Here is a 26,438-nt window from a genome sequence, read left to right as displayed (position 1 = left end):
TTGTTCGCATAACGGTTGTTTGTAACAACCTACAGGAATCGATATAGATATAGACAAATGTGTACATAAATGATCAGAATAAAAAGAGAAGTCGAAGTCCGTCCGTCCGTCTTTCCGTGTACACGGTAACTCGAGCAAAAATTGAGATATCTCAACGAAATTTGGTATATATGATGCCTTTTATCCAAGGTAGGTTGGTTGCTATTGAAAATGGTCGAAATCGGACTGTTACCACGCCCTTTCACATATAACGATATTTTCGAAAAATGCATAAACTATGATATTTCAGTAAATATTGGATCCAAATTGTTCAAAATCAGTATGTGAGATAGAATTTTGGTGCAAAATAATATTATTATGAAATTTTTGGAAAAGGGACGTGCCACGCCCACTTATGATGAAATACTGTATCTCAGTAGCCGCTTCACCAATCCTTAACAAACTCGGTACGAGCCTTTCTTGGGATCCAGCTAAGAAATTTGTTGAAAATCTTTGAAATCGGGCAATAGCGACACCCACCTCCCATATAACGGTATTTTACAGAAACACGGAAACTGCGATAAATCGGTAACTACTCAAAATCGATTATTTCAATGACCACTAAGCAGAAAATTAGATTATTATAAATTTTTGGATTTTGGGCGTGGCTTCGTCCACTTATGACCAAAAATTTGTTTCTTAGTAACCGATTTATCAATTACTACCAAACTCGGTGCTTTTAATAAAATTAATAACGAAAGTTGATACCTGCGCCGGGTATATAAAATTCGCTTTCGCCCGATCTTATACTTGTTTTCATTGATTTTGGTTGCCTTGGAAATACACCTGCCTTCTAATGGCAAGGCTTTTAAAACACACTTATTTTACTTCCGCTTGGAGGGTATTTTAATAAATCTTCCAAATAGAAGATCTTATTGAAAAATCCCTTCCTGAAGGCGTCTGTGTCTTCGCAATAACCTGTCATGTGGCTTCAGTGGCATTAGATGAACGTAAAACAGTCGATTCTGAGTGATACCCAAACATTGTTTTGTCAACAGTCTTGGGCGAATGGAGAAAAAACCACGAAAACGACAACTGGTTTTTGTAAAGAAAATGCGAACTCATACCCATCTCGCCAAATAATTGATTTTTTAAGCACTCAAAACATCGAATCTGATGCACTGTTTTGAATTGGCACCTTATGGATTTTCTTTGTTCCCGTACATTAAGGATAAACTTTGTGCACAACGATATTCATCGCCAGCAGAAGCTGTTAGCGCATTCACAAACCATTTTTGTAAGCTTTCGACTTCACTGCGGGGAAAATGCTTAACCAAATTGCTTTGAGCATTTGCGAAAGTGTAGAAATCATGCCCAAGAATATCTTGAAAGCCAAAAGGCCATTTTTACCGAACATTTGTCTGGGACCTATCTAGTTTATTTCATGGTTAGATGTGCGTACCACCACTCCGCAAGGTCTGGGTCTGTTGTTATTTCTAATAACGGGTGTATTTCTGCAACGAAAAGTGTTTTTTTTTTTCATAAAATCCATTTGCCGCTCAAAGGCGGCTACAACTGTGAGTTTCTTGGTATCTCTTGCATTTTCCCCGAGTTCCGTATGTAATTAAAACAATTTATTCTTGTGGTTTTGTTATTGAATGAACTATATTTTTATAAAACAAAAAATAAAAAAAAGGTGTAGAAATTATAAATAAATAAAATCGTCAAAACGTCAGAGTATGCATATTTTTGACGCTGGCTGTATATTTCTCAGTAGCCGTACTAACTATTCGAACTAGTCTTAGAACAAAAAAAAAACTAAGCAAACAACCAATTACCAGTGAAGCAATAATTAATCCGACCAGCAACTTCCTGCTGCTATGCACTTGCAACTACAGTGCACATTGTAAGCATCACCATTCCAACCATTGTACTGCTCGCTTCATTTCATTTGATGTGTGTGTGGCTGCCAATTCGGTTTGTTTATTGTTGATATCACAATTAAAAGGACTTAATTTGTAATGAATCTTACCTGCAACAATCGCACTGCGGGCTGCAACAACGACTGTGGCGCACGTGTGTCATATATGAATGTGCGTATCAATGTTACAACAACACCAAAATCTAGTGGTGTAGAATGACACAAATGTATCTCCTGCGTGAACCTCATTACCTTGTCAATGATGAGCTATGAAGGGTTACTCTATTTGTTATGACACCGCGAGAGTTTGTAATACGGTGGGCTGAACATCAGCGGATCACCAGTTTTTCTGGCGTGTAATTGTTGTATTTTTATTTTCAAAATACCGCAGTAGCTTTGTTCTTTGCGCCATACAGCAAGCACAGTATCCTATCGCATAGCTACACTGAAAAAAAACCATATCCCCTTTGTATTAAGTTAAAGCATATATGATTTGGTGCCACACGACCTTTTGTTTACTATAACCAGATTTATTTTTAGAGATTTTTTCGTTTGAATGCGGTTTCGTTCTGCACTTGAGAAATGCTTTTTCGTAATATAAAAAAAAAACACGGAAAGAAAATAAAAACATTTAAATTATGCGTTCCGTATAATCAAATTCGAATCCCAACCCTTCTGTAAGCTAGCAAACACGTAAGCGTCATGTCAAATTTTCGCCTTCAATCAAGGTCAAATCACGCGATTGGTGCTTTGGACAGATTTGTATGTTTTGATAGTTAAAGAGTGGTATTGTTTGGAAATTTTTTATTGAGATCAACTCATTCTTGATACAAATTTCTCAACAACATGGCGCAATATACAGGTGCAGTAATAAAACAGCTTTCTCGCTGTATATTCTGGCATTAGGCTGCCTTGTAGTAAAATTTTCAAATAAGAATCTTTCAGAATCTTTCTTCTTGCTCTAATTACTTCACCTGGGATAATTCCACCATGCTAGATAACACCACTCTGTGATCGATCAAAGAAACTTATGCTCAAGTTTGTTTAAAAAATACTTTTTCTGTTCAAAAATAAGTTAATAGTAAAAACAAATATTTTTAGAGCAAGCTTTCTAAATATGAACGAAATCGCACCATAAATACTGGTTTTTCAAATATCTCGACTCCTGCGCCACCTATCGGATTAACCCATCTTTCGTATTGTATTGTCATCAATACGCCAACTGTGAAGTTTCAAGTGTCTCGGTCAGCGGGAGTTGGCCAAAAATTGATTTCAAGATTTGCCCCTAACAAACATACACTGCCGGCAAAGAAGTATTTACACAGATGCTATTTTACAATATCTGCAACAATTTTTATTGTAATATTTTTCCGACAATTTTTTATAAAAATATGGTTCATAGTCCGGTCAATTTAGACATTCGAGGGTACAAAAATTCCCGTCGAGCTGAAAATTGGTAGGATTGTTCAAAACACCATCATAAATGAAATCTAAAAAAAGTCCTCATCGATCCGATACCTGGAAAAAAGTTACTCGGGGTCAAATATCACAAAAACGGGTTTCTCGCGATTTTCAGCAAAACGGCAAGTTTATCATAAAATTAGTTTAGACGATTCAAAAAGCTGGAAGAGTGTTAATCGGCATAATATGTATAAGTACAACAAAGGTGGCGTAGAAACGTGTGCATATTATGACGATTACAATCTTCCAACTTTTTGAATCATTATATCTCGGAAACGTTGGCTCTTAGGACAAAAAGTATTTAGACATTTTTTATAGATAATTATCTGACATACAATTTTTGAATAAACTAATTTTATGACAAACTTACCGTTTTGCTGAAAATCTCGAAAACCCCAGTTTTGTGACCTTTGACTCCGAGTTACTTTTTTTCCAGGTATCGGATCGATGAGGACTTTCTAGATTTCATTTATGATGGTGTTCTAAACTATCCTACTAATTTTCAGCTGGGTGGGAATTTTCGTAACTTCACTTCTATTTTTGGTCTAATTGTTCCATAACAAAAAACATAAAAATATAGTTTCTAAAATTTGTGCAAAACTCGCGAGAATTCCGCAAATTTTCATGCAAGTTTTCGACTTTTTAATCAGATTTTTAGAATTTTTTGAGTATGTAATAAAGTAGAAGTTCTAAGTAGCTACGAATCACCGTTGATTTTTGGAAATTTTTTTCCGCAGTCTTCCATACAAAAAAATTTTTCGAAAATACTTCTGATGAAAAAAAATGCAAAATACCTTCAACAAAAAAAATCTCAAAAATCAATGCGATTTTTGACTAACTCCGAACTTGCATTTTTTATACTAGAATTCAATCTGCATACTCAAAAAATTCTAAAAAATCTGATTAAAAAGTTGAAAATTTGCTGAATTTTTGGTTGCAGAGTTTTTTGTTATGGAATAAGCCATATTTTTATAAAAAATTTTCGGAAAAATATTACAATAAAAATTGTTGCTTATATTGGGGCGTATTCTTGTTTTCGTACGAAATCATGAAATTTTCCTCTCATTTTCTATACAAATATTTAAAATTTTCGATTCGTACGAAGTCCAGAATATGCCGCATTGTAAAAAAGCAGCTGTGCCAATACTTTTTATCGGCAGTGTACTTACATACATACAGAGCAAGTTAAATAAAAGCTTGTAATAATAACAAATCGCTAACATGGAAAAACCAAAAAGTACTCTGAAAAAATCATGTTACGTTTTTCTTAGTGTATTATCTGTATCAGTTACGCAAAGCCTTCAGGTAAGGTAAATTGGCCTCACCCTATGCTGTTGCTGAACAAAATAGAGATTTGTTTAATAAGGGTTTTGCGATTTAAACATGATAATTTTTGTTGGCACACTTATACATACATACAAACATATGTTTGCTGTGTTGTTTGGCACTTCACAATCAATATTGTTGTCAGTGATGATACTTGATTTTATTACAAATCTCCACCCCACTAAATTATACGTAAGCTTTTGTTGTTCAATGCAGTTGGTAACTAATACCCCCGCTCTAACAGCCTCGTGTACTCTCCGACACGCAGCCTGCTGGCTGACGAAAGGATGCATCGAGTGAGCGACTCAGCGACTCGCTAATAACCTCCCGCCGTGCCATATATGTACATACGTTTGTATGTATGTATGTGCGCACACTGTTCTTCATTTGTAGTTTCTTCTTATATTTCGAATTTACAGAAACATCCGTTTTGCCCAAAAGGTGTTTTGTTAGCACTGAGCATCAGGAGCACAGTGGCCTATTTACGTACATAATATTTGATGTGAACTATGGTAGGGTGGTGCGTTCCTTCGTTGGCTAAATTCTGAAATTATAGGATTCCACTGAAAATTTTTTCGGAGTACTGTTGGTCTCTATTACTAATTTCATTGAAGGTCCTGCGAATCTTCTTGATGAAAATAAGGATCGAAGCGACTGGGACATTTGCAATAAAATCATAGACTAATCATTTAAATTGGATTTAGTGCATATACTTTTTCGATCAGACAATATTTTCAGTTGTAATGAAATTGCCTTTGACATTTAAAATACGGGAGGTATCTTAAAGTTGGTTTCCATTATTCGGCATATACCTACATATCGTCACCCTAATTCACAAAGGCTCTAACCAACAGTTTTTCGAAACTGCGTTTTTCACAGGATACATTAAAATACACCTTGACTAAAAATTTGAAAGTGTTAATACCAAAAACAACTGAGTTATGCCACTTATTAAAAAAACCCTGTACGTATGCATGATTTGATTTTTCATAATGTTTTTTGCTTCTCCTATAAAATAAAAAATTTGTGAGTTAGGGCCTTTGTGAATTAAGGTAACGATATATAGATTACAAGTTCAAACGCGCCCACATTCTACGTAATTTAAACTAATTAAACATTATAAAAAGCAGTTCAAAAATTTTAGTAAAAGAGCCAAAATATAATAAATCAAATAATAAATCTGGTAAGTACGTACTAGACATAATTTTATTATTTCCGTGGTGTAGTGGTGAGAAGTACGCGCTACCGTTCCGCAGGGTCTGGTGTAAGCGCCAATCTATTATTATTATTATTATTATGTCTTTTTTGAATATGATCGTTTGCACATTAATTGAAAAAGTCAAACAAACTAAGAAAATAAAAATAATATTGTATGAACTTACATTACACATTTTACACATCTTACACATATTTCGGCGCATTAGAAGTGATGAGCTAGGTTTTGTGACCCTGTTAGAATAGAGGGGTTAAACGAACTTCCATGGTTTGATTTAATTTTAAAATTTTCATTGTATAAAAATCGTGTATTGCGTGTTAAGAAGATAAAAAATTATAGAAACATTTTTTTTGTGGAATGACCTACTAAGTATCCCTTATTTCCTTCTAATAGCCAGAAAGTTCTCTTCCAATTGCTGGCAGCGAGTATACATTTCCTGAAAAATCTGTATAAGCCATATATGTAATACTTCTATATTGGCAGTAAGCTAACTTCTCAATGTGTAAGCATTCCGAAATCAAAGCGAGACAGTCTAGTACCGTTTTTGTCAATGTATTGTGTACTTTAGCGCCGTTTTTGTATATGTGTTGTGTACATGTTTATTTATAAACGTATGTGTTCCTTTTCTTTCGTACGTGTTTATTGATATATCTTTACTGTAGTGTTTTGGGACGGTACTAGCTCTTACTACCAATATAGGACTATTACATATATGGTATAAGCACTAAGAAAAAAGTTACATGATATTTTCAGACAGTCTTTTCGAGTTTTGCAGCTAGCGATTTGAAAATTTTGAACAGAAAAAGTATTGTGAAAGAACTTGAATGTTCTGGGTTCAACAAACCACTTTTAAATTATAATAAAAGTTTCTGGTAATATTGCAATAATAGCTAGACCTATGTATTGTTTCTGGTTTTTATTTTGTGTATTCGGGCGACGATAGACAAAAGACCGAATTTGTTCAAATCATACACCACAAATACATATAAACTGATTGGTCATTTACATTACCAAATATCAACGCGTTTGACCTGTTTGTTGCTTCTGCACAAAACTGGTTTGTATAATAAATGCCATTCTACAAAATTATTATATGGTTTTATGACACTGTGCCTGTCTCACCCTCTAAAATGGTTACAAATTCTTAATACAAGAGATTAGTTGGCGTAGAGTATTACAGTATACCAACTGAAAATACCCGCATTGATTAAGTTGGGCTACGATTCATTAAACCATTAGTGCAGAAAAGCTTAAAATTCAATCCGACCTTTGAGAATGCGTAGCGAGAATATGGAAAAAAGATCTTGCCAAAAACCTGCTATTAAAAGAAGATTACACTATTGTATTTTTTTTTAATATGGGATGAGTGTTTTATGCCTATAAACTGAGTTGAATCTGTATATACTTACTCGAAATTGGACAAGCACGTGCATTATTCACCTAATATTTTATTTGTTTTTTTTATATTTGCTGTGAAAGCGATCAAGCAGGGCACATGTTTGGCTTCTTTTAATTGTTCGCCCGAACATCAATTGATTTAGATAACATCTTAAATGACCTTTGTGCCCCCTCACACAAAAGTTTATTGGCTACGTGTATTCAAAGGGCGCTCAAAATCATATTTTTGTGCTGCATAACTCACCCTTTTTACTTTAACACACAAACGTATCAAAGTTGGCAATCACTCATATCTAAAGGACAATAAGAAACCATATCTATTTATGATTTATTTGGCTCTTCTTGTGCTCTAGAATACCTCTCAAATTCAAAATAAAATAACGAAAATATTTCTTCTTTTTGATGTTTTGATAAAAACTTATCCGTGTACATATGGGCATATCTTGAAAAGAGACTAACAAAAGCAAAAAATAAAAATCAACATAGCCAAACTTGATAATGCCAAACGATAGCTATATTTCGTCTTTCATGTACTAAAATTGTATACTAATCAGTTCGTTATATAGCTCCCAAATCTTGTCTTGAATGAAAAAAATATTTATGATTCTTTTTTGAGTGTAGTACTCAAAAATTTTGAATTTGATTTAAATCATGTTTCTGTAAACCAAACACTTTTGACCTGTTTATTGCCAAATTTCACGTAATGAACAGCCGTTAATTTGGCAACGAGTGCGTAACGACCAATAGTATAACTCGAAGATATGGCGAGAAATATAAGTAAAAGTCGTGAACACAAAATTTCACTTCGTTTTCTAACCCCCCTCTCTACTAACGGTACATTTCCAAAAAAAATACTGAAATCGGAGCGATATCCACTAATGTTGTTGTAGCGGCTACAACAACCCCGCCCATATCGGCTAGTCTCTCAGTCGCTGCCGTCAAGCTCAACTAACGGGAGACCCGAGAAGCGTGCAGCCTCTATAGAGTCTGTCCACATGGACAGAGGCGTCAGTTGAGTGGAGTTTTATGGGCATACGAAGAGATGTTTCGAGAAGTGGGGTGTCTCTCCGATTGCCGGACACTCATTTGACATCTAGTCTGCTCAGGTATGAGTTCAACCTGCTGCAGTAGCCAGAGCGAAGTTGGGCTATTGTGATACGAGTCTCCCGAGGTACGCTATGCTCCATCTCGTCCACGTCAGTTGTTTGTCTCAGGGTTGTTGCGAATATTTTTCCGAAATAAAAGTCTTTTCCGGATAATAAACAAACCGCTTATCCAAATTAAACAAGTTTGGTATCAAATGAAAGAGGACTTAAATAGCTTTAAAACTGAAATGTCTAAACGAGGAAAGCCACATATTGAAAAATATTTCAACAAAAAATTTAAATTAATTACCATAGAACAAACCTTGTATCAGATATACGCATCTTTAGTATTAAATTACAAAAAAAATATAAATAGAGGTCGTTCGTTATTTCTGTTTAAAAGCTATTTCAGTCCTCTTTCATATGATACCAAATTTGTTTCATTTGGACAGGCCGTTTGTTTATTATCCGGAAAGGACTTTTATTTTGGAATAATATTCGCAACAACCCAGGTTTGTATGCCCAGAACAGCATTCACAGGTCTGGAATCTAGGTTACATGAGACCGACTCCCTGTGAATGCCGTTCAAGGCCTGTCGATATGCTATCGTGTCCAGAAAATTAAAGCACATGTCAAGTTTCAGGTTTGTATGCCCAGAACAGCATTCACAGGTCTGGAATCTAGGTTACATGAGACCGACTCCCTGTGAATGCCGTTCAAGGCTTGTCGATATGCTATCGTGTCCAGAAAATTAAAGCACATGTCAAGTTTCAGCGAAATCGGTGCTGGTTGAATATATTATTTCCACCTGCCCCCATATAGGCAGACACTGTGCGTCGCACAGTGGGGCAAAAAAGGTTGCTGCGGACAAATAAATTTTTAGAGCGCAAATACGAACCGATTTCAAGTTTCTTTTTTTAAATAAGAGATTATTAAATTTCGCGTCGATCAATCCGTGGCGATATTTTAAAAAAAGCTTTAGTTTTTTATCTATTTATGTTGAAAAATGAAAGAAACGCAATTTTTACGGTTGAATGCTTCCAATTTTTTGAAAAATACTTGAAATTAATTTCAAATGCCTGCAGTTATTTACAAAGTTATTCATAAACATTTTTCTGCAGAATACATTTAATTGAAAAATTTATTTAATTTGTTATCTACACTAATATATATTTTGAAAGCCGATTTTTTTTGTTCTAAAATAGGGCTGCCAGATTTTTTATGCGCGAAATCAGTACGTTAGTCTTTTTCATGCAAAAAATATCAGTACTTTTCAGTACATTTTTATTCAAAGCAAAGTTATGAATCTAAGTAACAGATAATAGTTTAAAACGCCACAGTACATGTTTTTAACAATATTTTGGTATATAAATAAAATATAGTTCATAAAAAATAAAGGTGTTATTTATTTTAACATGATTGTACACATCATTGTACACAGTAGCAAATAAATTATTTTATGTTTATGACATTTTTGAATAGCAATAATGAGATAATTTCCATCTTCAGTGCTTAAATTGTCAAAGGATTCTATACATTTAATTTTAAAATACTAATTTAATTTTAAAATACAAATACATATGTAGAGAATTTAATTACCCACATTTGTTATATAGAAGTTTTTTTACAAATGGAATTGTTTATTGTAAAAAATTTGCAAAAACTGCGAAAAAGTTGTTCCTTGTCACGGTTTTTGCCATTTTTTGACAATTTCTGTTCAAAATACATAGCATATTGAAATTCCGGAGTTGTAGAGGATTTCAGTCTTCACAACTTTAATACCTATATTTTTTTGTACGCCGCTTAGATCACGGCCGAGAACGTGCCAAACATAGCGATTAGCCCAGTAAAATTAGATAAATTTGGAAGGAAAAAAAATAAAAAGTCTGTAATTGCGATTTTTTGAAGTAGTTTACTTCTATTTGACACGTAGATCCTGGATCCACAGTCTTGCCCCTAAATTTCATTTGGCAACATTCCGCCATCTTCGACTTAAGTTTTTTTGGGTTTTTTGCGATTTGCAAGCATATTTTGCATTTTTCGTAAAAAATTGTTAAACAGAAATATGTAGAGAATTTAATTTCCCACATTTGTTATATAGAAGGTTTTTTAAAAATAGCATTTTTTATTGTAAAAAATTAGCGAAAACTGCGAAAAAATTTTACATTGTCACGGTTTTCGCCATTTTTTTGCAATTTTTGTTGAAAATACATAGCATATTGAAATTCCAAAGATGTAGAGAATCTCATTCTCTACAACTTTTGTACCTACATTTGTTTTGTACGACGCTTAGATCACGGCCGGGAAAGTTATAAACATAGCGATGTACGGGATGCACCGTAAAACTCTCCAAAAACACACCACCGCTGAAGTAGAGTTTTTCGGCGCGTTTTTGTTATCGTGGTTTCCCCAGTAGGCCTATTCCACGGGCAACGTTTTTTGCTTTTCAATGAAAGCAGGTGAAGGTGTGGAAATGAGTTTTACGGAACATCCCGTACATCGCTATGTTTATCGCTTTCCCGCCCGTGATCTAAGTGTCGTATAAAACAAATGTGGATACAAAAGTTGTGGAGAATGAGATTCTCTACATCTTTGGAATTTCAATATGCTATGTATTTTGAACAGAAATTGTTAAAAAATGGCAAAAACCGTGACAAAGTAAAACTTTTTAGCAGTTTTTGCTAATTTTTTACAATAAACAATTTTATTTTTAAAAAACCTTCCATATAACAAATGTGGGAAATTAAATTCGCTACATATTTGTATTTAACCATTTTTTACGAAAAATGCAAAATAAGCTTGCAAATCGCAAAAAAAACCAAAAAATACTTAAATTGAGAATGGCGGAATGTTGCCAAATTAAATTTAGGGGCAAGACTGTGGATCCAGGACCTACGTGTCAAATAGAAGTAAACTGCATCAAAAAATTGCTGTTACAATTTTTTTTTAAGAAAAAGTCTAATTTTACTGGGCTATACTTTCAATTTGAAGTTCACTTTAAAAAATTTTAATTACAAGCCGGTTTCCCTCTTTGCGCCAGGAAGCAAACTTTATACTTAAGATCCTCTGAATTGCTTCGTTTCAGTGTGGTATCGAAAAAAGAAACACCAAATTATATATTTTTTCAAACTGTGGAAAACTGCCACTATTTTAGGATTTCATCTATAAATCCTTATGGCTTAAATTAATTTTTTCAACTACGCAAAAACTATGAAAGACTAACAACTCGCCAAAAAGAGTATCTAACTCTTAGTCTTGTACATATGCAAAACTCTTTTACAATGTCAGTAAATTGTGAAAAAAGTGTGTAAGTTATAGGGAAAAGCCATTCGAATATTCAAATTTGTTGTTGTTAAACTGAAAGTTATTTTCGAAACAAAAAACTTCAGCCTTTTTAAATAACTTAAGCTCCATCATATAATCGCAACTGGTACGTAACGACCCGGTGATATGATCGTAAAACGATTGATTTTTTTGATGTATTAATTTCTTGGGCATACTAAACATTATCTGAAACATGTCATATTAAACATTATCTTTATTACTTTTACATTATACTTTTTACAGTACAGTTTAAGGAAGTTCCAACGTTATGGAAAAACCTTAAGAAAATCCTAAAGTTTTTTTGTTTGAATTAAAAATTCAGTACAAATCAGTACAAATTTTGAAAAATCAGGACATTAGCGTATTGATTAAAGAAATGAATAAAATCAGTACAAGAGTTGAAAAATCAGTACTGTACTGATAAAATCAGTACGAAAAACTCGAGAACAGATGTACCGAATTTTGGACATCGACTCTAGGCCCATACAAACCGAAGTCTTCACACAACATACCTCTGGAAGTATTCATCGTAGAGTGCTGCAACTTAGTATAGAGATATATAATATCAACGCCAAACTCATGGAAAAAACGGAAGTTGTTTAAAAAGGGGGCGTGGCAACGCCCATACAAAATGAATTTCTCACATTAGAATGTGTATGTGGTATGAGAAATTCAGTTTGTATGGGAGGTGCCACGCCCCTTTCTTAATAACTCCCAAATTTTTCCATGAGTTTGGCGTTGATATTATATAACTATACTAAGTTGCAACACTCTACGATGAATACTACCGAGGTATGTTGCGTGAAAACTTCAGTTTGTATGGGAGGTACCATGTCCCCTTGATATATCGAAATTATTTTTGTTCTGTTATCATCCTTGCCGCAATAATGCTTCTTCACTGAGAATGTATAAACAACTTTAATACCACAAAAAAAATTTAGTAGGGTTGCCAACATTCTAAAAAAAATCTTTACATATCAAAATGAATTGCTGCTGTTCGTTTGTTACGCATAACTCAAGAACGGCTCAACGGATTTGCTTCGTTTTTTTCATTTTGTTTTTTTTTAATGTCTGTAGAAGGTTTGTAAAGAACTAATTGGAAAACCGGTGTTTCCAAAAATATCTAAAATAATTAAATTAAAAAAAGCTAAACTAATTATCTTTCATTGAGAATGCATAAAAAATTTAATATTGAAAAAAATTTGGATAGGGCTGCCACCATTCTAAATAAATCTTTATATATAAAAACTAGCAAATGCCCGCTTGCTTTGCGGCGCCTAATAAAATCTTTTGCGTTGGCCAATTCAAAAATAGCGTTTAAAAGCAAAAGCAGTCTGTAAAGCTAACTTTTTTAGTTTAAATTGAAACGACTAAAAAGCGGAATCCTCCTCACACATTTGCCAAGAATAGTAGCGCTGTGATTCCATATGGAATCGATGTAATGCGTTTTACCTATGGTCTTATTTCCACCTGTGAGATCACTGCCAAGCGTGCGTAATATTCTTCTATGATCCTGCAACTTTAGCTGTTGGTCCGTAAGCCAATAAAATTCCTTATACGGAAACTCAAGAGCACAGATGAGCGTTTTCAATTATAGACAGTCCAAGAATCCTCGCTGCCCCACAGAATGAAAAGTTTTCGCGTACATTGGCTAAATGAGTCGTGTGATCTCATGAATATCGTTCAAATGAAGCCATTGACATACCTATCGTGTTCCTTCTTGGACAGATGTGGTCGAATTTTTCCTTGTCAATTCGCCACTTTTACAATTAATATTTATGAATTGGTTTCTTTGAGTCTTACTGCTGTAATAACGGCCGCCTCGAGCAACTTGGCCAATCGGCTTACACAGTGTTACGGTCTTTATATGCATACTTAATCGCATCCTTGATTTAGCCATGTAAAAAGTAAATTCGTCTAAATAAACAAACCCCGTGGGGGTTTTCTATATATTTCGGGTGCAGCGTCAACCATTTGGTCCCTTTTCTGCAAAACCTTTGCTTGTCATGAAATGAATACGAGTTATGAATTCCAATCAGAGTCTATAAAAAATACGGATTTTCTAAATACCTTCGCATCCTTAAAAGATGTTACACTAGAGAGCAACAAATCCGAAGTCTCTTTTATTGCGACCACGTGAGCTTGGAAAATACTGCAGTGATCTGGTAACCTAAATTTCAGGTTGGTGGAGAGTTCTTCGCAGAAGACACCTTCACCCAACTTCCAACTCCTCGATTCCAGATGCTGCACCCTTCCCAGTCTCCTCTCGCTGGAATGTGGGTGGTAAAAGATCCATTCGGACACAGAACCGGCGTGCAGTGGTCTGTCCGAGTCGGTAGGAACCCGAAGCCTTTTAGAATTCTGGAGTGTCCATAGCTTGAAACGAACTTGAAGCCCACTGGTTAACAATAATCCCCAGTTAAACATTGTTACCGACACAATGTTATGTGCATGGAGTCTGTGGCGTCGGTAGCGAAGTTTAGCTGGGGATTAGTGTTAACCAGAGATGGTGAAAACGGCCCTTATCCTTACTGCGGCGCGCGCAGCGTCAATCCTGCCAGCTATATCTATAGACATTAAAAAATGTGAAATTAAAGCTCACTTGAAGGCCTATCTTAAAGAAAAACGAGCTCATCTTGGTGAAAATCCTCTCGATAGGTGGAAAACTAAACTAAAATACGACAAATTGACAGATTTGGCCCGCGAATATTTGAGCGCTCCACCCGCCAGCGTTCCAAGTGAGCACTTGTTCAGTGCAGCCGGCATTATATTTGAGTCTCTAAGAAATCGGCTCATGGGAGAAAAGGCAGCAAAATTACTTTTTTTTTTTTAAATATATGCCCCTTTTTAACTTTGTCTACTAAATATTTAGTATAGGTTAAGCACTCGTTCAATGTTCTAATAATTTACAAAATTTGTAAGTAATAAAAACGTTGACTTAAGTTGATTTTAGCTTTTTTAATGTTATTCCTAACATTCGCATTCGCACATTCGCATTCCGAAAATTGGCATTCGCGAATGTGAAAAATATGACATTCGAAGCATTCCTAATGTACATACATACACATATCCATATAAAAGAAATATTTTGTGTTTATAATAATTTAGGAAGCTCCGTGGATAATTAAAGTTCTGTTTTGCTGGAGGATGGCCTAATTTGCGGCAAACCATAACTTTAAAAATACTAAATGTTTGTGTAGTTCTTTTTTATTCTTTCTGATAACCTTTTGCATTTTTTCGTAACCCTTGCTCATATTTAGTAAAAGACTCCAGTCAGAAAAGTGCAATTTTTTGTTTACATTAATTATATGTTTGATAATAAATATCGATGATTTTCTGCTTCAATTAATGAATGAACAATGAGTTTCTAAATTTTATCGAATGTTTGGGGCCATTCATTCTCTGCTGATTCCTGTAAAAATTAGTTCACTAAATTTTACCTTCTGGCCACTAAATGCAATTAAATTTCTATTGAAACTTCTTTCTCTTCTTGGCTACGTTTTTGATTTTTTAAAGCTATTTTTAAACCGAAGCAAGTAATTCATACGCAAACAAGGAAAAATCTGAAATTAAAAGTAGGCTTTACATATATATACAAAAACCGTAGATATCTACATACATATATGTACGTAAAGTGCACGCTTGATAATGTGAACTAATTGAAACCAAGCGGGTTCACACTTACGAACTTGTTCACTTTTGCGAATATCCAAATTAAGACAAAAAATATTCTCATTTTATTCCAATTATGCATGTTAAATTGGATATTTATATTCATGAAATGAAATTTGGGTTATTACATTGAAAAGTGGAAAACGACATAAATTTAAATATGCCCTAATTATCTCTATTTCAGTAGTAGCCTCTTTTTAAATTACTACATTTCAATAACCTGTGGGAAAATATTAAAAAAATCCAAAGAAGTTGTAATTTTTGTCTATGGAAACTTTTATTTCATGCATAATTACTTTACACCAGTCACAAGGAGATGTCCCACCAGCCACAACTTTAAATATTTTTTAATATTTCTATGAAGATTATATAAACCTCGTTTTTTATTGAAAACGAAAGCCTATAATTCATATTTCACAAAACAAAAACATCGCTCATGAAGATTAAGTGTTTTGGCTTAAATTCATCTTTGAGTGCACAAGGGTAAAATAGAGTTATTTTCAGTGTCCCACCAGTCACATTCATTCAAATGATAGTTACATAAAACTAATAAATCGTTTGGTATTTTTTTTAAAGCAATTTTTTACATTAGTTATCGTTCTAGTATGTTTATCTATTATGTTTTTATTAGAGCAACAGAAGCCAAATCAACAGTTTTTAGAATTTTTGTCTGTCTGTCTGTCTGTGTGTATGTTTATATGAGCATCTCTGGAAAACTAATGCACGGAATTGAATGCAGTTTTCATCGATGTATTGCTAGAAGTCTAGCTTAAAATATCGAAAGAAAAAAGTTAGAGGGTTGCCACCTGTTTGTAAATTTATAAGATAAAGTAAATATTGCAATATGGCTGCACAAGAGGTTTCAGAAGGCTTACATCCGAAAATGGTTTTGTTGAAGGTTGTCATCTGTTTGAAAATTTTAATTCAATTTAATTGTTAAGATAAGTTCAATATTGCAATATGGGTATCAAACTGAAGAAGATTAGGAAAGTTTACTGCCGAAAATATGTTTGAGGAGGGTTGCTACCTGTTTAAAAAATTTTATGAAATTAAATTGATAAATGAAATCAATTATAAATTATATTATATAATCAAACAAGACAAAAATTCTTTGTAGGCGCAGTGAATATCGGCGGGTATTTGCTAGTTCTTTCAATGAAAGTCATCTTACATTAACAATTATCAAAACGATTTATTTACCTACTTAGAAATATTGTTTGCTTCTTCTTTCTTATTACACTGGTTCCTTTATTCAGACATTCTAAGATGTCTGCTCTTTCTCTTAACCGCAAAAAATTTTTGGAGCTCAGCAAAAATCTCACCGCCCCGCGCCCGAACTAATTCTTGAACTTCTAATATGCAAGCAGTGTTGCCAGATTTCTTTTTTTAAAAAGCAAAATTTTTGGAAAAATTGTATTTTCTAACAAAAAACTGTATTACCACCTGAAGCTTTTAATATTTAGTTCTTAAAATATCAGAGAGTGCTGGAATTTCTAGTTATTTATAGTTGTATGCAAAGGATAGCTGAAACCATTTGCATTAATTGGAGAGGCGCTGCTCTTCCATCGTTTCCTTTATCTTAAAACTTGGCTTGCAAAAAAAACTAAAAGTTAAATTTTAATTTATTCGTTCGAATCGGAAATTTCAAACAAAAACTTATTTGTACTAGGAGGTAATTAAACAACTATAAGCTTTAAAAAATAAGTGTAATTTACAGTCACAACTGAGAATCTGGCAACATTGTTTGCAAGCTAAATAGTACGCATATTCCACAACAATTCGGGATTCCCCGAACTCAGAAATTCGAAAATTTCATGTATTTATAACCGACTTCAAAAAAATTAGAAGGTAATCAATTCGTCGGAATATTTTTATTTTCTTTATTTATGTTACCACATAACTGTGGACCACGCTAACCGATTTCTATAATTTTTTTTAGGGAAAGGTGGTACCTCCGAGACGGTCCCATACTAATTTGGTCCTGTTATTGGATTATGAACAAATTAAGAGTACTCTTAAACTTTGTTGTGAGAATTGAAGTCGGTTTTGTTTTGTGCTTAAAAATTACTTGTATAATCAATACATAAGCATTCAAATAAATATCTTACATATTGCTCATCTTTTAGAGCTTCCAAGTCTTTACAGTAGTCTCTGTATATGTATACAAGTAAGAGCACGTCCCACGCATGGAATGTATATATTTAAGCATAGCAAAAAAATTTCATAATTCGGCACATTTGGCATTATGCCACTTATTATTTAGTGGCGCTTTCAGGCTTTACGGTTGGTTGAAATGTCAAGCAAGAGGACTCTGCTGCAACCACCAGCTACGTTTTTGCCACCGTCAGCCCGGAAACATATCTCGGGGATGAAGCACCACACATCTGTTGTCGCTCTGACAACACCACGCAGAAGTCAACGGAGTGAAAAAGAAAAGAGATGACTGAATACATACACAATTACAACCCGCAGCAATGAGACGCAGATGCTGTGCACAAAATACAGTTGCGTGTGTGAGGTACACAAGTTTGTGTGTTCGAAGGGGAGGTGCTTGCCATTGCGCGGACACATCTGATTGGCGGACTGATTGGAGTTTTAGGTTGTCAGGATCAAAACCCAGACGATGATGCGCCGACGATTGGCAGGTGTGTGGTGGTGTTGATACTGGAGAATGGCAATTACCAGCTCCAAGCGACAACTTTGGATTGACGGATTGCTGTAAATGCCACGTTTTTTCTGCGCTGCTAATACATCTGCCGCACTCACTGCTGTTATGATTATCCGGGAATTAGCTGCGTCGACGCAGATCAAAGAACCCGCAACGCAAAAAGCTGCATTACGGTAAAAAACAAAAACAATTAAAATAAACAGCTCATTCAACAATCCTTAATATTTGCGTATCTGCAGTATGATATGTTATTCTTCTTGTATTTTTTCTAACTAATGGGGATTGGAGAAGGATGAAACTATTATCATAAAGGTCTCCTCAGTGTGTGTTGGCGTTAAACAGTGCGTATACGCAACCTGATATTTCACGCCATCTGCAGCCTATGTACATATATACATATGTACATATGTATGTACTAAGTTCTTACATTCAAAACTCTCGTGCGGTGAATTAGCTGTGTGGACTGAATAATGGGCTACTAGCAAAGGACTCGTATTGGTGGCTGAGGCAATCTCAGCATTCGCAGCAAGTAATAAATATAAAAGAATAAAAAGTGGTTGGTTACAAGCGGCTTGGTTGAGTGTTAGCTATTCTGCTGGTAGTGGTAATGTTGGTGGTAAGAATTTTGCAAGCTGCTGTGTCTGTCTTTGCCGATGGGTGGAGGGGGTGTATGAACACTCAATTCATAACGCATCTACATAGCTGTTCGTAGTCGCTGACCGAAAAGCACCACCACCAAGAGCTAAATCTTATAGCGAACCACTTCACCCTCACAAAGCTTCATAGCTGTCATCGCCACCGTTGCTGTAGCCGCCATCATCACCACCGCTGATACTTTCCTGCAGTCATTAATGTCGGAGGCTTATTGCTAGGATAACATTTGAGTTTGGTTTCAGTTGTAATTCTACCGTTCATCGCTGCCGTTGTTGTGAACGTTGTTAGCGCGTATCTACAAGGTTGCTAGGTGCAAAGCCACTCGTTCCTAGAGGAAATTTTATCCTTGGAAAGAGGAAATCATCATTTCCCCATACGTCCACTATCCACGTTATTCGTCCTACGCTTTTGGTTTTGCAAACCGATGCGCCCGGTGGCATCGAAAGTGGACGCTCCCGGCAGTGTGCAACTTTCACTCTCTATTGGACACTCGAGTCTACCGCATCTTGTCGACATTGACATCGTCGACGTCATCGCCATCACCAACAACAATGCCTCGGTTCATATAAAATTTGGGAGTGATATTAGCTGTGTGCGATTCGTTTTAGTCGGAACTCTCGGTCGCTACTGTCGGTCGGTCGTTCGGATGTAGAATCGGTAGATTAGGGTCGAGTCGGTCAGACACTCGGACTGTCTCTTATCATGAGTGCAGTGACGTTGTCGTTTTCGTTGTCAGTGTCATTGTCACTGTCGCTATCGTTTCATCGAAGTTGTTGTCTCTGTCGGATGAAGCATTGGGTCGCTGCTCCTCTTTCCCTTCACCGTGCCGCCATTTCTTCGATATATATACAAATCAATTGCACTTCCTACTATGTGTTGTTATGTTCCGGTTTCCTAGTTTCGAAACAGATATTTTTCACCTAGGAGCTGACATCAATTTCGGTCGTTACTATTAGTGATGTCGCAAGGTGTCTACATATTTACGTACATCTGCTGTTTCATTTCGTGTCATTGAACTAGTGGATCGTTGTGTTTTGTTTTTGTGATCACTTTTAACTTTTTATGCGTGTATACACACATGTATGCCGCGTTTAAATTATTCTACCTCAAGAAGGCATTGTGGTCCACTACATATGCATAAGAAACTGAATACTATTGAACATAACTATATTAGTTTTTGATACTAATGGGCACAACTAATTAAAGCATAAGATTCTGCTTTCTAATTCGCGTCGGTTGCGTTGTATATTAAAATTCGGTGTGAATCAGTTCGGTGTGAAAAGTGAAAAACGTGACGAATGCATTCGAGACTTTCTTTGGAGCATTCACAGCGTCACTTGCAACATTTCAATACCTCTCCGAATTATCAGATTTTGGACAAGTGTCGCTGCAAAGTCCACCATCTGCACAACAATTGTCATCAGCAAATATTGCAGCCTCCAGCGCAACAACCACAGCAATTGCCACCACAATTCCATCTGCAACAACAACCTCAAATTCCTCATCATCTGCATCACCACCATCATCATCACCACCATCACCATCAAACATTTGTAGCCACTGCTTCTAGTTTTTCCGCTAGCTCTTCATCTTTTTCTTCATCGTCGGCGGCGACATTGTCCTCAACAACTTCTAGCATGTACCGGCGACATAACAACCTCTCCTATTGTGGCGGTAAATACATATTGTATGCATGTACACAGTAAAAATTTGCAACATAAATAAGTAGTTAAAAGTCGATTATTTTCTGAATTTTTAATTTAAAAAAAAACTTAAATCGATTCAGAACTACATGTCCAGTAAATTCGTACTTCAAAATCATGAGTCTCCCGACTTAAATTCTAAGTCTATGTACATTTAGTTAAATTGTCGATAATTTTTACGTCAAATATAGTTTTAGGCACTTATTCAAATCAAGATTTGTACATACATACTAGAGATGTTGCGAATGTGAAATTTTAGACATCCGCGGAAGCGAATGCGGATGCGAATGCGGATGTCAAGTATTTTTAAGAAATAATTTAGGTGAGTAAATTAGGTGATTTAAGAAAAATGGAAAAGCTAGTAATTTTTAATATTTTTTTTATTTAGTACTTGAATTTTAAAAACGAAGTAAATTAGTACAAATTGTTAGTGATTTTCATTAGAATTTGAATAACTCCTTTCACTAAATGGCTTCTAGTAACTTTAACGAGACCTTAACTTATTTTATTTTATTCATTTTAGTGCAGTTTTGACAAAATTTGCTTGCTAAAATATCTTTTGTTGCACTACTTCATTTTATTCCTTTGATTGTACAGGTTAAATAAAAGCTTGTTTTTAAAAAATATTTTTTTTACATTATATTATTTTCTAGTGTTTAGTCGATTTATAAAAGCGTTGTATATTAAAAAATGTTATTTTATTTTATGTACAAAATTTTGCAATAGATATGAAAATAATTCAACTTGCAATGAAAGAGAACAGAAGACTATGCAAGCAAAATGTTGCTTGCTTACGATTTGTATAAACATACATATGTACATATAGCAGCAGTTAATTTCATATAAATAAATTGCGTGTCATCCATTTCCGCTGCATATATTTAGGCGCAATATTTAACTTCTTCTGGCGGGGCGACATCTGGAGTCTTCTAATTGTATCTCCTTGATATGATGCCTACAACGAGGTTCATATCTAGACTAGGTTGATATCTAGAATTTGCGACAAATAGCTTTGCTACACTACCGCCCGCAGCTTTAACAATTTTATAGTGGTTTTACGTTCTTTGGCAAATTACGCTCTGGTAGCCATAAATCTTACTATTTTTTGACCGCCTTTGAATCAAGACCCCTGGACCATATAGGGAATTCATTTATATTTCAAATTGCATTGTCATCGTGATTGGAACTATGCTGAAAATTTCAAGTCTCTATCTAGTCGGGAAGCTAGTTTAAAATCGATTGGAAATTACCACGATTTCCGCGGGATGACCAAGTTAAATAAAAGCTTATAAAAAGTAATGTTGCTGCCTTTTCGGGTTACAGCCTGCTTCTTAAAGGGTCGTAAATCAAACCTGCGCCACTAAATAATTACTCGCTCTAGACGGCAAACTTGAAAAACTTGAAACTTGACAAAATTGTAAATTCTTTTCGATTGACGCTGCCCCAGTTAAGAGGTATTTCAGTTATATTTATTTTTTTTATTGCGGTCCATAATTCCTTTTGGAGAATTGCATCGGAGCTGCAAATGTCGGATGTATGCTCCTGACTTTCATCTTCACAATCTAGCACCATGCCAAGATCGTTGTTTAAACACCCTTGTTTTCCAGAGTACTCTTCATTCTCATTCTTTTGGTTGTTTCAGAATTTGGAAAACCTGCAACGTCATCAGCGTGTTTCGATTTTAGTTTTTGTAATTCATGTCTAATCCTTTCTTCTGTGACTGATATAGCAAAAAACTTTATATTTTCTAGGAAGAAAATTTCGAAGAAAATTCTGTTTTGAAAGACGTGGCTGCCAACCGAATTAGTTTAAAATCTTGCTGTTTTGTTAAAAAGGCACCCCGTTTTTTATGATAATTTGAATTATTGGAATCACGGACGATGAAGTCCTCAGATCTGCTTAGTTCTCAGGTGACTTCTTGAAAAGGTTCATCTGCAATGAATAGCTTGTAATTAATTTATTTTATTAGCTGAGCTCGACTTTTCCTAGTTGCAGTCAGCCACAATTAATTACTCAATGCTGTCGGTACCATAAGCCATCAAATCCGTTTTGCTGTTCCATTCCGAGCGCTCAATGTGCTTTGATATTTCGAGGCAAATAAACGCAAATTTTCAACATATCGGTATATGGTATGGAAAGAGCGTAATTCCCATTGTCGCTGAAAAGCAAAAAAGCTACAACTAACAAACAATTTGTATTGCATAAAACGATGATTCGATGAAATGCATCATAATCAATCAAAAAGTGAATTTTGCATTTTAAGTTAGTTACGCATTTTTGTATTTCAGCGACGATGTGAGTTACGCCCTTTCCATACTATACTAACGATCTATTAGCCGTCATCGATTCGCCACTTCTCGCTCGCTATGTTTGAGTTCCGGTCGCTTAAAGAAGAATTTTGCATGTGAAAGCAACAACAAAGTTAGCTAGCACGGATAGACGATAGCGAGTTTGGTTATACCTCTTTGAGTTCATTCGTTTCGCCACTCGCTAACTGTTCGCGAATCGATGACGGCTATTACATGCCAAGTCCCACTCATCTTATTTGATTTGTGAACTTGGCTGTCAACTTTTTCTCATTCCATTTTATTTTTATTTCGCTGCGTGCAAATTTCGACAATTATCACAAAATTAAAATAAATGTTGTTGTCTTCGAACGCATAGCGGATTATTTGCATATTAAAACCAGTCAAAATTATTTGGTGTGTTTTTCTGCTAAGTAATAAAAGAAAACACGGAACTTAATCATAATAAGCCGCGTTATGAAAATAAATTATTACATTTATCTAAGAAAAGGTAGGAAAAAACTAGCGGTGTATCCAGTTTTTTCAACAGACCTTTTGACAAACATTGCATTTTACCGCGCAAATAGTCGATTCTCTTTATAGCTAGACGTTGAATATTTCCACTGGAAATACCTATTGAAGGATCTTACTCTTTGAATTTAAATTACAATGCAGGGGGACAGTTTTAACGTAGCATCTCCAAGTGCAAAAAATATTGGCTACAATTTGTCATTTTGTGTGACAGATATAATTGCACAATATTCGCATTCGCAAAAGCTCAGCATTGATTTGCGAATGCGAAAGCGAATGCGAGTGTTAAAATTGATGCGGAAGATCCGTGGTTGCGAAAGCGAATGCGAATATTCGCAACAACCCTGATACATACATACATATGTAATTATTGGGGCATGTAGTTTAGGCTGTACAAAATAATTTTATATATAAAACCGGGGTATGATCTTAAGCTAAGAAAATTTATCAAAAACCTCCCGTAGGAATCCTATTAAAAGTTTTGAACCCACTTATAATTATTTTTTTATCTTGCAAAATTCTCAGGAATATCGTAAATAGCAAATATCGTAAAATAAACTTCACGGCACATACCGCAGATTGCAGGAGAAGCTGAGCCAAGTATTCAGCAAAATAGGTGATGTCCTAATTGTGGTTTTTGTTTTCTAAAAAAAAAATTCATTGACTCAAACAACCGTTCACAAGGTGATTTTTTTCTTTCTTAATATTTTCCAAGTTCAAATTTGTTTTTCTCTCTTTATGAATATATTTTTCATTGTATTATTAACAAAATTTTATTAGTCAGAATTTCAAACTTCATACAAACTTTAGAAAAGTTCAACATATGGGCGATTTCACCGTCACGGGTGGGGCATTTGTACACAAAAAATTTTCTTTCTTGTTTAAATTTAAGTATAAAGTACTTAGTTCTACATTTTGATAAAGTTACACCTGACTATTATATGAGTTATTACAAAACACGAAAAAAATGCCAGCTTACTTTTATATGGAAAAAAACTGAGTTATTTCTTCTGTCACTTGTGGGAAAAAAAAGAACCTGCTTTTTGGGGTATATATTTTACGGAAACTGCGAATTTATTTCACTTTTCTATATGAACTTGTTGTCTTATAATAAAACATAGAACCACGAATACAAACAAAGCAAACACTACAGCAAAAATTATTGCTTTATTATAAAAAAAAAATCCGAAACTCCTCTGTCATGGGTGGGACAACGTTTGTAATGGGTAGGACACATACGAATTTTTATATGTAAAGGAGCTTTAAGTGTGGTCCATATTAAAGATTAGTTATTAAACAAGTAATTTTTAGCAAAAAAAACCGACTTCAACTCTCATATAAAATATATATATATATATATCTCATGATCCACTGACCGGATCTTAACCAGATTAGTATGGACCTCTGAGACACTACCTTTCCGATGCAAAAAGAATTATCGAAATTGGTTGACGTGGTCCAAAGTTATGCGGTAACATACATAAAAAAATAAAATAAAAAATATTCCGACGAACTGATAACCTCCTCCTTTTTTGGAAGTCGGTTAAAAATATAAGAAGCCAAGTAGGGGTTCAATTCACTCACTTTTTACCTTAGTAAAGTGCCTTTATATAGAAGAAAATACCTAACACCGCGTCCAAAAAAATTATTAAAAATCAACGCGCTTTCCTAGCGTCTTGAAATTTTCACATTTACCTACTTAAATTTGATGGGCTATAAAACTGCATACCTATAATTTTTCTATAAATTCTGAACAATAAGTTTAAAATTTTTGGGTGTAATTGTTAAGGTTTGTGGAATTTTTTTGTACGAAGTTTCAAAAGTGGATCCACTGGCATAGCCAGGGGGGGAGGGGATTTGGGGGGATAGATCCCCCCTTCTTCAGTGAAAGGAAACTTTTAATTTTTGAATTAATAACAATACTATTTTACCCTTCCGATTTATAATTTTTTTATTTCAGACTGATGACAAATTATCTTTTAATGAATATATAAAATTATCGGTTGGTGGATTATGTATTTGAATATACACTAGGCCATTTTGCTTAGTTCTCCACAGTGTTGGGAAATAAAATTGTTCCTTCAGTACGAAATGTATACAAAAATGTACTTTTCGACTGTAAATTGTATCGACTTTTTAATGTGCTCATATGCATGCATGCATACATAGATTCCCTTCAACACCAATGATTTGATTGTATTCACGGGAAAGTTTATGTAGGTACATTTACATATTTTACACTATTAACATAAATATCAAGGCAGATATTTTAAGATACACTTCTTAACAAACAAATTTTTTTAAGTTATTATGAATGGATAAAAGAGACATCTTCTTTGAATTCAGTACTAAAACTTGACATTTCAAGTGCTTATCAAAACTTTATACATGTTAACTTCGCCATTTATCTTAAAAATATATAATTTTTATTATTTGTTTATAAAAAATGCAGTTTACACTTTAACAAAACCCGTATAAATCCAAAGTTTAATCTTTGCGCAACATTGAAAAAATCAACGAACTTTCGTAAAGCTTTTTAATTAGATTTGAAATACATATTTTGAGTATGCAGTTTTGTAGCACGATCAATTCAAATAAAGCGCAAGTTTAAAATACATAGCTAGGACTTATCGTTGATTTTTAATATTTTTTTTTTGATGAAGGCGTTGCTCATTTTCTTCATTAAAAAAATCGGCGAACATACTTGGATAATATGGAAGAAAATTACCGACATCGTCAAAAATATGCCATACATCAACTGTACTACTTTAAATTTGCACTTTATTAGACTAAAATTGAATGAGCTAAAAAACTGGAAAATAATAAGAGATAAAATTTAAATAGAAAGTTCGAAATTTTTACGAAAGTTTGTCGTTTTTTTTTAATGTTGTTCAAAATTAAAATCTAATATAAATATTATAAATGTGAAAGTTTGTATGTTTGGATGTTTGGGAAATCATCACGCGGAAACGACTGCACGGATTTGCATGAAATTTTGTACGCAGATAGCTTATGGGCCAGATTGGTTAATAGGCTATTTTTTTAAGAGTTGCCACCTGTTAAAAAAGTTTCATTTATTGAATATGCCGGAACGACTGAATGGATTTGCATGAAAATTTGCACACAGATAGCTTATGACCCAGACTGGAAAATAGGCTACTTTTCTTAAGAGTTGCCACCTGTTAAAAAAGTTTCATTAAATTAATACGCGGAAA

At 34.5% G+C, this 26,438-nt stretch overlaps 1 protein-coding gene across 2 annotated transcripts in view; it reads left to right on the top strand.

The window, feature by feature from the left end:
- Rfx (regulatory transcription factor Rfx) overlaps positions 1 to 26,438 on the top strand; it is a 154,146-nt gene that overhangs the window by 94,516 nt on the left and 33,192 nt on the right. Inside the window, exon 1 of one of the 2 annotated variants that reach the window (XM_017609659.1) lies at positions 18,966 to 20,378. The exons of the other annotated variant lie outside the window; for it this stretch is intronic. Within the exon in view, the coding sequence (XP_017465148.1) occupies positions 20,003 to 20,378 (376 nt within the window). The 5' untranslated portion in view covers positions 18,966 to 20,002. Of the gene's footprint in view, positions 1 to 18,965; positions 20,379 to 26,438 lie in introns of those variants that run through there. 2 annotated transcript variants of the gene reach the window in all.

This window comes from Rhagoletis zephyria, unplaced genomic scaffold (genome assembly GCF_001687245.7).
Source record: "Rhagoletis zephyria isolate East Lansing unplaced genomic scaffold, Rhagoletis_zephyria_1.1 Rzeph_scaffold_00244, whole genome shotgun sequence".
NCBI lineage: Eukaryota > Metazoa > Arthropoda > Insecta > Diptera > Tephritidae > Rhagoletis > Rhagoletis zephyria.
This window is presented reverse-complemented; position numbering and strand designations above follow the sequence as displayed.